Here is a 12,631-nt window from a genome sequence, read left to right as displayed (position 1 = left end):
GGGCCGGGCCTTCGCTCAATCTCGTAATTTAACTGCACTTTGGGAGACACCGACTGTACTGCGCCCGACAGACATCGTCTTCAGCAGATACCGTGATGAGGGAGGATAATGATGAAAGCGAGAATAACTGCTGCTTAATTAATTATGTACTTTCATTACAAATTAATTCTATTCGTCGCCGACAAAGAAGGTTTGCAATTGATTGGGCAATTACGTTGACATAGGATTTCACCCTTTCGGCTTATATTTCTGATGATCTTCATGTATACGATACATGTGGGGACCACTGCGAACCTTAGACACCGGCTACCGACCCACTACATTGCTCCGATCAACCTTTGATATTACTGAACTATCTCGAATTAGGAAGTTAGTCTATAGATTTTATCACTTGCTTCTCCTTCTCTCTCTCCACCAGTGTGAATACCTCCCATTTTGCTCTCCCAAGGGTATGCAATAATTCTCACGCTTACACTCGAGAGTAGCACTGACTTAAGCATCGGAGTGACATGACATTGGGAGGAATTCTCCCCTTTGTATTGCAGGTCTGAAGTTCACCTCGGCATCACATCTCAACATTGTGGTTCTTGGTTGCACAATCCATGTTAAATGTCCCTCTAATAAGCGGGGGAAAAAAGGATGGATTGAGTGAAGGTAATTGTTGCTTCTGTATTTTCTACATAGATATTCAATTATTAAAAACATTGAAATTCATACACACGATGAGTTCTAAAAGCTCAAAGCTCATCATATGGGGAAATAAAAGCCCATGATATCTTCAAGTTATATAAACTCTCGCAGGTGCTGGTAAACGTTACATGTTGAAAAAGATGCTGTAAGTGGTTGCATGGATGTTCGTTTCTGACAACAAAAGAAAACTCTGGATGATACTTTTCATGTAGCTAGGGAAGCTTTTTCTTGATTGAAACAAAAGCACAACTTTAGCTTGTATTTTAATTTAGGAGAGATGGGAACTGTAGGGGCTACGGTAGCGGCGGAGAATAGGAACGAGGACGTAACTTTCATCTTCTGAGTTGTGACAAGAAACATACTATATGCTTTAATATATATATCACTACAAACAACACAGTTCAGCTTTAGCAGTAAAACGACTATCCTCTCTCAGCTAAATATGGGCAACGTACAACTCTCGAAGGACTCTCGGTGCCATTTTAAAATTGCCCTTAAAGACGGTAACACGAGGCGCTTGACACATTCATGAATTGGAAGAGAATAACACGAGACCATGAATAAGCAGTAGTTTCTATCTGCAATGCAACCTACAAGCTGGAGCGATAGAGAGTAGGATGCAGAATTACCGTCGATGTTCTCACAATCTGCTCCTTCAATCACTAACAAGTGAAGTTTAAAAGTTTTTTTTTTTCTTCCTTTCCCTTTTTGTAAGTTTCGCAGTTAATGAAACATGCTCCGACTTATTCATTATTCTTCCTAACCTAGCAGCATTCAGCATTCAGCATGCAGTATTTTTATTTTTAACATCTACATAATAACTAGTACAAGATAGACGAACTAGAAAGCTGGATTGATAAATCAAAATAGCAAGGGAATAGTTAAAAAGATTTTTCGTCAATGAGACTTCTCTGATCCATTCCACCAAAAAGGGGGAGGAATTAAGCACGCGTCATTAACCTTATTAGCTAAATTGATCGGAGGAAATCTCTGTCAGCGTCTTGGGCAGAATCAATAAGATTCGACGCTAGGAAATCTAAGAAAAAAGAATCTTCAAATAGTCAACTGACGCGGTGATCCAGTCCTTCATCCTCAGTTGGTCCTTACTCCTCAGGCATTCTTGCTCCTATCCTAAGAAGATGGACGTATTGGTCAACAGAATTTGTGGGGACGGCCAAATTGACCTTCACAGCATCCCTTTGATTGTGAACCGGTAACAATATGCAGTACTTGTCACAGCAGACCGGTCCCACCTCGACAGGCCTACCCATTCCGAAGTCAACCCTCTCTAGCCCCAGCCTTGACCATTGGGACATAATCAGCACCCCCACTGGGTCAGGGCATGCCCGACTCGTGCTCACCGTCTCCACCACATCCCTCACGTACCCGTCGTCCACTCTCTCTTTGGCTCTTTTCACCAACTCCGTTGCATGACTCAGACCCTTCTCGATCAAGTCCTTAACGCAAACTTCGGCACAGCCAAGTACGAAGGCATTGCCGTAGTAGCCACTGGGTAGACTCGGCTTGACTCGGTTGCGAATGTTGACGCTGAAGAGAAGCTTTACCACCTGCTTGGAAGCCAAGTTGAGTGATTTGGCCCAACTCCGCCAGACATGAGCCGCAAGCACTTCGAACGCGGTGTACGATGACTCACTGAGCCGACCAGCGCGCATTGCTAATCTCTTTAACTCGTTTAAGCATTTCCTGTCGAATGTGACTGAGGTAGGGGTGAGTCGTTCTTGACTAAATCGAGAAGAAAAGCCGCATAAGTCGGGGACTTTCTTGAACTCGGGGTGACTCAGCGCGGAGTTTACAGTACAAGGCAGGATCCTGAATGGACTCGGGTCCATAAGATGGCGAGCCCAGACGGGTGTAGGCTTGAACTCATTTGCTCCGGTTGTACTCTTAGCACGACTCGCTAACTCCGCAAACGAGTTGAGAAACTCGCCGCTGCCGATGCCATCACACAAGCAATGACTGAATCCCACACCCAAGGTGGCAGCGCCATCTGAAAGCCAAGTCAGCTGCACGACCAATGGCGGGGCCCCTTTGAGCACCTCGTCCACGTGTGACGACAGGAGCTTTCTCCACTGGTTGCAATGCCTCGGAGCTCTCTCAAACTCCGACGCCGTACAATCCGAGAATGCTTCAACGAATATGGCACCTTGGGCACTACAAACAACCTCCAGGCCCGGGCCGTCGGCCACAGCACGGACTCTTCCTGCCAGAGGATAATATGGAACCAGAGCTCGACTTAGTGCAGCCTTCACGCGGGCTGTGGTTGTGGCTCTGTCCAAGCCGTGGGCGGGGGCCTTGTAGACAAGCAAATATTCGACGGGGAAGCGGAGGAAGAGCTGGGAGTCCAAGGCGGAGAGGCGGAGGACATGAGTAGGGGTCGGTTCCGATGGGGTGACGACATCAGCTTTCCTCACTTGGACTGAAGCGGGCATGTGGTTGTCGCTGGAGTGGTGATGTTTGGAATGAGTGATCATGAGTGTCTGCCTGCTCTATCAGTACTACTATATGTCGTTGTTGTTGTTTCTGTGAGGGGAAGGTGATATGATGTGTAGATAGATATAAAGGGTTGCCAAGTGGAGTGTCTGTATATATATACGTATATGAGAGATAATGAGAACAAATATTTAATCATTTGAATGTAATTGCTAATTGGTGCATCTGAGGTGAGTGCATACTTCTAGACTTTGAAGAACACGTTGATTTTGCCTTTGCACTTCAGGTTCGGAGTTTTATAAAGAAATCTCTTCTTTTAGTGATTATTTAGTGATTATGAGTATGAAGAAATCTCTTCTTTTAGTGATTATTTAGTGATTATGAGTATGAAGAAATCTCTTCTTTTAGTGATTATTTAGTGATTATGAGTATGATAGACTTAAATGAATTTAAATGTGCTATCTAAGTGCCACAAAGCAATGGTGCCACAAACACCAATTCAAGTGAGTTTTAGGGAGACTCATGAGCAAGTTAGTGAGTCTTTGGACTGTTGAACATTTTTTACTCTATTTTTGTTATAATAAATCTGCTACCCTTTCGTCCATGAACGTAAGCCAATTCGATTAAACCACGTAAAATTCTGTGTGATTTTTTGCTGTGTTATTGGTTTTATTAAAATTTTCAAAAATTCTATTATCCTTGTCGATCAATATTTTAGAACCACACCCAACAGAACATGTGATATACTTAAAATCATGTAGTCATGGTTATGCATGATGATTAAAACTGAGTAATGGTAAGTGATGTAGAATAATAATTCGGGTTCGCCCATTTTCGAAATTTTTAGGGTTCAAATCCTCGCACGACATTGAGGAAAAATTTGGCAAGTGGAAGCATGGGAGGGATTAGGTTATATAACTGTTGTCGTCTCCGAAAAAAAAAAACGTGGGAGGGATGACAAATAGCAGTGTAAGATGATGAGCAAAAGGAAGGAATTTGTAAGTGGCTTTTAATTGTTTCTATTTTTTTGAGTTCAAAAGTTAAGTGACTTTTAAGTAGTAGTATTAGATGGTCCGGTCCACAAGCGAAATGGTAAATGTTTTCTCAATCATTTAAACAGGTTGTTGTGTTGGAGTAACCACCACTGAAGCATTAAAGTTTGGTGGGGGTAAGGAGGCAAGGGTTCACCAATTGTTACATTATTATAAAAATGACTTTGTTTAAAAAAAAAAAATTTAGGCGGGTGCGTAGTGCAATTATTTGATTCGGTGGTAATTCAGTCCCCTTCGAATGATCGTTAGACCTCCTTAGGTCCGCCCCTAATCCTTAGTGTAAGATAGATTATAATAATATGACTGTTAATTTCATGGCCACCATACATACAATCGTTTACTGCATTAATTAGGGACATCAAGTTTGTCAAGGTGCAAAAGCTACAATCTATTTTTCTCGTTCATGGTATGCGAGCCGCGAAATATGTATGTATGTTGTAGGGCATGGCCATAATTCCTTCTCTCTCTCCACTGTGAAAGATTTGTGCGAGATTCTGAGGGCATCACTTTATGGGAGAAAATTGAAATACAAAACAAATGAGAACAGGTTGGCTTTGCTTTCTGTCTGCTCCCGGGAGTGAAAGCTATCACAAAAACGTCTTTCACTTTCCCTCTGCTGCTTTCATGAAATAGTGGGATTGAATATCGGCTGCTGATACCTGTCCCCAGTCTTATCCCGGAAGTACATTTACTTGCATGATCCGCACCGCACCGCACCGCATTGCATAGCATTGTTGATTTGATTTCATACGGTAGACCATATATTCAGTTGTTCCCCCTTTTCATACGGTAGACCATATATTTATTAAGTCAGTGCTGCTCCACCACCACCACTCTACAGTCTACATACACCTACTTAATTAGTGTTTATCCATGATATCGTCTCCTATATATATATATTTTTTGGGATCTACTTAATTATTAAGAGGCTGAATCTAAAGCCATGCATGAAATTTGATGGCCCTTAAGTTAACAACAAAGAAGGAACCAACCAACAAGAAAGAGAGAGAGAGAGAGAGAAGTGTAGTAGATCGCATCTTCCCGGCCTTAATCGTGAAATGAGGAGGACTGGACCTGGACCCAGCGCGCCTGCGTGATGCTGCAATTGATATTCGCCAGCCAAACAGCGCAGATGCTCGAGGACGCATGTGGACCTGTTTGTCCTGGATTAGCCTCCCGTCTAGTCGGGGCTTCTGATGGAACCGACATTTTCATGAAAAATCTATAAGCGTCGTGTGAAAAGTTTTGATCCTGTTTGTTTAATCTTAGATTAGATGTTCGGGGGACTGATCCATTAAAATCTTTTCTTCGGTATGCAATTCGGATGATCTGGAAAGTTTTCAATCCAAGGCAATCGATATTATTGTGATGAAATGACCCCTGAATTCTAAATTTTTATGACCGCCTTAGAAGTAACCGTCTTTCTCTCATCAAAGCTCAAGAACAAGTTTTGTTCGCTTCAACAAACAAATTGAGATTAAGATCCTGTGGACAGAAATGACCTGATTGATTGAACAATTCAACAAAAAATTTTTTTTTTTTTTTGGCGTGAGTCCGCGAGGTCGTTATTGTACAAATACTTTCCGAAAACAACAGATTTTCTCGGCCAGAAAATAATGTGCTAGTTTGAAAAGCATGCTCGATCGCTTCACCTTTGTAATGGACCTCTTGCCCCATCCAATCTTATCTGTTTTTGTTTTTTCCTTTTTCCTGTTTGTCACTTTAGGAAACTTCCATCTGTTGTCAAAATTCTATTGCCCAATGGGTCGTAAGAAATCTAAAGAAAAAATTTGTACTACTACCACTTTATTTGTGATAATACCTAACGAGTATCAGAAAATGGATTCGCCTTTTGAAAGTTGTTGCTGTGACCCCGGAAATTTTTGGCCTTGTTAATCAAGTACCCAAGAATTTGAGGCCCTTGGTAACCAGTTATTATTATTATTCTTTGAATCACAAATCGTTGCACTTGGGCGTCGCCTTCTGGAAAGCAAGAGATTAAAACGGTTGCAGTTCATTATTGTTATGTCAGTCCCGTCATGAAATTTGGGGAATTTGACTGTGCTTGTTTTCAAACTCTCCGGATCCTATGAAAATTTCGTATGTCATGCTTTGAAATTCGAACCATCCTTATGATCCAGTAAGTACGACATATACATTGCCCGTATTAATGAATTTTTTTTAAAAAAAAAATAAAAATTTTGGACGCGTCGAACACTATCATTAATCAAGATCTGCTTCCGAATGAAATCATAAGTTGCTTATAAAAATTCTTATAAATCGTCCACAAACGCAGTTCTTATATCATCGACCACGAATTTGAATGCACACTCTTTCACATACGAGGAAATGTATGTTATTATCAATTGAATCAAGATGAATGTGCATGCGTTGCGAATTTGTAGCCAATAAGCTGTGGGATGCAAAAGCGAGTGACCTGCCGCTACTAGATGGACCATCCTATATGGTGACTGTAAATTCTAGATTTTGATTTGAGGGTATCAAGCCTAGCAAGGAATTGTCGAAGCACAGACGAGTTGTCGGGCTCTAGGCTGCGGTCGTAGCCAGCTCTAGTGCGTACACAAGATTAAATTTGCGTCACATATATTCCTGCTCAGCCATTGTTGCACTAGATATAGACAGCACGAATATTTCTGGAATTTGGGTTATCCTAGATCAAGAACAGCAGCGCAGAGAATATTATCTTTATCGCCGGTCTTGCCTTTTTGTTTTGCTTCTCTTCCCTTGGGGACAAGAAGTAAAATAATGCTTGGTAATCATGCTTTAGTTAAATTAATGAACGCCAACCATTCTGGAGATAAATGTAAAACCATAAAGGGGAATCTAATGCAGTCGGCGTGCAAAACTTTTGTTAACATCGAAAAGAAGCTAATGGGTGAATATCATATCATCATGATTAACCAAGTACAAAGCCTTGGAGATTAATCTTAATGAAGACAACTCGACCCAAAAAGGGAAAAAAAAGAAAAGAAAAGAAGATCTTGTTTGATAAACTGTCAACTATATAATTGAGGAGAAGTTTGTAGCATTTGCAGAATGTCTCGATATCCTTGCGTAGGAGAGTCATCTATGATCGCTCGCTCGGCATGTATCCAAGGGTGATGAGCCGGCGGCAGAACTAGACCCTCTATCCAAGCAAACAATTTGGTCCAAAACTTGTCCTCTCGGGATAAGATATTGTAAATTTGTAGGCTAATCGCTTCCCTGTGTAGAATATGCATATTCAAGAGTTTTCTGTGAGAAAATTAACTCATGCGTTAGAGTGTTTGTTTATTTTAGTCACCTCAGGCCACGTGTCATAAGTTTATTGGTTTATAAACTTGGTTTGATAGTGTAGCTACGCGGGATTATTCTCATCTCAGTAGTAGTAATAATTTGCTGCCAGCCCTTATTATTAAAGCTGCACAGCGTTTATAGAGTAAATTGCGCGAATAAGAGTAACCACACTAAGCTTTTCGAATAGTAGAATTTTAACCATTACATTATTAATAATAGTATGTTTTTATCCACTCAACTATTGAAAGTATGAATTTTGACCCATTTCATCTGATTTTACCGCTAACTTTGTCAATTCTAACTATTAGCAGTATTTCTCGTGAATTATGTAGACTTTTAAATCTGGCAGAGTTAACGGTAATATTACGCGAAATGGTCCAAAATTTACACGTTTGATAGTTCAGAGGGTGAAAATGTATTGTTAATAATTAAGTGGTCAAATCTTAACTATTCAAAAAATTCAATAACTACCCAAGTAATTTGCTCACTGCTTATAAGTTTGTAGCCTCCAACTTCTTTGTGCCATGCATGTAAATAGTAGCTGTAGAAATTTTTTTCTTTAATCCTCGCCTCCCCCACCTCTACTCCCTCCCTGCCCCTAAACCTAGCAGTCAAAATCGAACTTTGGTCTGCTAGGCAAGACATAAAGCCTTGGCCAAAAATGCCGCCTCTAATCCCTCCTTATCTTCAAATTTGACAGTCAAGTTCGAATTCTAGTCTGTCAGACAGAACATAAAGCCCCTGGCCAAGAGTCCCAACGGCTATTGGTTAAACAGTAGTCGCAGCTTTATTTATAAATGGAGTGAAATTTCTTTGTCTATTGTATGAATTTTTTATCATTATTACTGCGGATTTATGCTCGATCGTCAATTGTTTTGGATCAATTATTTTCTCACGAAGAAATAGGAAGATTTGCCAGCGTCATCGTCATCCGGCAAAAGTTAAATTAAGCGGGATATTAAATTTTTGTCGTGAACAAGTAGGAAGATTTGCAACAGTCATATATGCTGGCTATTAGTCTAACGTAGTGGCATATCTTGAGGATTCAAAACTAACGCACCTAGTTGACCCAAAAAAGACACCTTATTCTCTCTAGCTAATCATAGAGAACTGTAACGCCGAAAATGAGCAAGAAAAAGGAATCATTGATTTATTTAAACTTGGGAACGTCAGGGGTTTCAGGTTGATAATGCTGCACAAGGACCTAGGGCCTCACAAATTCCCGTTCAAATCAATTTGTCGTTAAGGTATAAATAAGTCGTGACAGGACGTGAATAAATTTATACGAGGTATAAATGGGTAGTATAGTGATGTAAAAAATTAGAAAAGAACCAAGTTGTCCTCAAACTGGTCTCAGATGAAAACTGTAAGGCCCGTGATCCGCTGCACACTCTGTGGTTTTTATTTTTATTTATTTTTTATCAATCATCAACTCTTACTCCCACTCCTATTCTTGCTCTAATTTATTTTAGGAGAGGACTCAACCGAGGCAAGGGAAACTAAAGGGAAAGGATCCAACATCTTAACTAAAAGGGTGCACTACCGCACATCCTTTGGATTTTACTAAATATGCTGGAGTTTAAACCCCTAACTTGCAGCTAGGGGTGACAATCGGGTCCAAATCGGGTTGATGGGTCAAGTTGATATTCGAGTATAACAGAAAATTCGCTGAGTCGAACTTGACCCGAACCCAAAAATTTCGCTTTGGCAGGGTCAACCTCTAAACTAAAGGGAAAGGATCCAACCTCTAAACTAAAAGGGTGCACTACTGCATATCCTTTGGATTTTACTAAATATGCCGGAGTTTAAAATTTAAACCCCTAACTTGCAGCCATACCTGCATTCTATTCTTCATTTCATGGTCTTATGATTCATTTGATGGCCATCTTATGCAGTCAGACCTGCACACCATCCTGTCGTGGCCATTAGCGATTAGAAACATCCCCCCCCCCCCCCTCCGAATTCCCCCCCTCCTCCCCTCCTTAAAAAATATTTAAAAAAACTGATAGTCAATTAGAATGCCCCTCTCTTGGAATGAAGGTCCCCGAATTAGCAGTTTCCCTCCAACGTCAGGGTTAGCAAACAAACATCCAAAAGTTGGCGAGGGTTTTCGTAGATGATGCAAAGGAAGAGGTGCAAGTAACAAATGTAACGTCCAAAACACTAGATGCAAGACTACAAGTTAAGTCGGTCTTAATTTGCGCTGTATTAAATTAATACATGCCTAGTGTTTAGTGACATTTAGAGTGGAGCATGAGCACCACATAACATGGAGACCACGTACAGTTGATGACAATGATAATCATAAAGCAAGCGGAATTGTTTACGGGCAATAACCACCCAAATTTTTTTCGTAAAAAGCTGTATGTATATATATATATATATATATATATATGTCCTGAGCCCGAGGTACAAACCAGTAATACAAAAGAGGGACATGTACTAAGAGATTCGGAGCTGCAGGGCGTCCTATTCGCATAGAGGTCAAACGAGGAGCCCAGCCGTGCGGGGACCAAAAGTGACGCATAATACACACTTTTGCTAAACATGAAGATGCTGGACAATGTGGTATAAAGCTTGAGTGGAATGGGGATAAGATAAGAAAATGGAGAGATTAATGGGTTTGTTTGCCTTTTTTATGTATGGATATGCATGGATCTGCATGTTTTACTCTGCGATCGCTATCTTGCTTTCCTCCCTCACTTTAAGAATTGTAGCTGGAATTGATTCAACGCTTCGAGTCTTTTCACAAAAGGCAAGCACAAAAGCAAAGATGTGTACTTCACAGATTTTGGATCTTTATTTCCAGAGGGAATATATTATCTGGGATGAACGATTCTGTCTCCTATTCAGGTCCTAACCTTTTTTTTGTTTGTTGTTTTTTTTCCAAAGAAAAAAAAAAGTCCGATGAATCTTAAAAAGCCTAATGATCTATGCACCTCAAAAGCGTCATTCCTAACCACATTTAGAGTGGTTCGGTTTTTGATTAAATGCAAAGGTTGAAAAACATGCGTGTCAAAGTTGAGTAGAAGTTGGACTCTCAAGTCATTTTGATTTACCACCGTGGCTTTTGAGGTTGATTTGGGATTAGGGTTTAACTACGTACTAATTCTTAAAAATTTCTGATGCAAAGAAAAAAAAAAGTCGTTTTGATTTGATCAAAAACTTTAGAATCTTATGAACATTAGTAGAGTTTCTTAAAATCCCATGTGCTCTATTTTGACCTCTTATGGAATGGATAGGAGATTATTTGAAAAAACTTTTATTGAATAATATACTTTAGCATTAATGGTGATTGGGAATTCAGAAACGTATTTAAGTGATTGGTAATTCAAAAGTCATGTTAAAAGAATACTTAGTTAAACATCTCTTTTTTGTTTCCCCATTTGGGAGAGAACAACATCCATGAAGTTCGCTTAATTAAACATTTGCAAGCCAGATTGTTCTTCGAAAGCAAACTGTATTGGACAATTGTAATTATCAACGTAACGTCCCCCCGAAAGCAAGCAGTTGACCCGCCCTTCCTACGACCTCCTCCTTTCTAGGACGCTTGACCTTATTATTCTAGTGCAAATTAACCCCGGAATATGTTGGCACTTGATCAGCATTTAATTAATACTCTTGTAGATGCAAGAAGTGGTTGAAATTTGTTAGTTAATTCACTGTGTACATGCGATGTTTTATATGATTTATTATCCGGAATCTTCATAAAGAATTAGTGCATGCAAAAGTTGAGCTGGATCATAAATCAGAGGAACTTGCCTCCTGACTGAGTGGCATTTCTGTGAAGTTCCTGTGTATGTATATATATATATAGCAGATTTTTTAAGTTCCCGATAATGATTTGTTGTGATCATGGCAATGTCAGGATAAATTGATCTGGCAAGTTTAGTTTATTTTGTCGGTTCATGATTGGTACGCATACACCCATGGGTTAACATGTAATATGAGTACCATCCATCCATGACGCCTCATTTACTTGTACGAGGACTGTATCAAAGACTGGAACAGATAAAATCAAAATGTACTACAATTTTTGCCTTCGAAGTGATGCGAAATGGTGGTCAAAGTGTCTTGGTATGAAAACGGTGGTCAAATTCATACTGTTGGTTCCCCTATCAGGACTTCTTGGAGCTGCTGGAGCAGTTTTCTTCTGGCATGACAGGAAGGAAGGCATTATTAAATCAAGGCGGCATAAGAATCCAGCAGCGATTTCTGAAACTTTGGATTGAAAAGTTTCGGGATAGAGACGGCGATGGAGAGCGCACCTTCGCATGAATCCAAAAAGTCTGAGAGACTCTGAAGCAGTACTTCTCTTGGGCATTATTGCTGGACGGCATAAAACTACATCACAAAGTAATTGCCCAGGCTGTAACTTTTAATCTTCTCCTGGGCACCGCTGACTCTTTCTTTGAAAATTTTGCAAACGGCCAACACCAAATTCTGCGGTTCTTAATGTCATGGAGGGTACAGCGAGCACCACTTGACGTCGGTCGCCGGGTAAACGGTCTCATTTAGGAGGTTCTGCTTTCATAATGTCCTTGCGTTCTTTTCAGTCCCTTGATATCCTCGTGTGATATTGATGTAAGCAATCAGGCTCCCAATTCCACGGGTTAGTGTAATTTTTCAAATATCAAGAAAAGTCGGCGAAATTATTAGAAATTTCAGAGTAGGTATCTAAAATTATCCCAACAAAAAAAAAATCATTATGAGAAATTCCAGGGGAGATACCAAAAATTATCCAAAAAAAAGCCTACACTGGAGGGGAAGGCCCAATGGAGCCTAAAAAAAATTGACGGAGGCTAAACTACTATTAGATAAGAAGAGTCCATTACGCAACCGTATGAATTTAGAAAAAGTAACATATAGTGACACATTAATGGGACCTTGACTTTCCACCCCACCAAGACTTAAAGTCTTTTGTGGTGGCTAACAGCAGTTCAAAGGGTCGTTGGTTGACTACTATATAATTCAAAGTTGGTTTTTTTTTAATAGATGCTCTTAGGGAACTCGTTAACATTCCTAGTATTCATCTAACTTATAATATGTGCACATATACTAATAATTATTATTCTTTCTCACATTTAATATTTTCCTATTTAATCTTGCCTACCCTCTCTTGTAATTATTACACATAATAA

General features: G+C 40.0%; 1 protein-coding gene across 1 annotated transcript; it reads right to left on the bottom strand.

Moving 5' to 3' along the window:
• Window positions 1–1,528: 1,528 nt before the first annotated feature.
• On the bottom strand, window positions 1,529–3,280 carry LOC113730332 (alcohol acyltransferase 9-like). Its single transcript, XM_027254963.2, has one exon. The coding sequence runs from the start codon at window positions 3,180–3,182 to the stop codon at window positions 1,794–1,796; it is 1,389 nt and encodes a 462-aa protein (XP_027110764.1). The 5' UTR covers window positions 3,183–3,280; the 3' UTR covers window positions 1,529–1,793.
• Between the last annotated feature and the right edge of the window lie 9,351 nt (window positions 3,281–12,631).

Source organism: Coffea arabica, chromosome 2c (assembly GCF_036785885.1).
Source record: "Coffea arabica cultivar ET-39 chromosome 2c, Coffea Arabica ET-39 HiFi, whole genome shotgun sequence".
NCBI lineage: Eukaryota > Viridiplantae > Streptophyta > Magnoliopsida > Gentianales > Rubiaceae > Coffea > Coffea arabica.
This window is presented reverse-complemented; position numbering and strand designations above follow the sequence as displayed.

Bases quoted from the DNA above. Each gene is read 5' to 3' on its own strand.
- LOC113730332 (XM_027254963.2), bottom strand. From the start codon at position 3,182: ATGATCACTCATTCCAAACATCACCACTCCAGCGACAACCACATGCCC.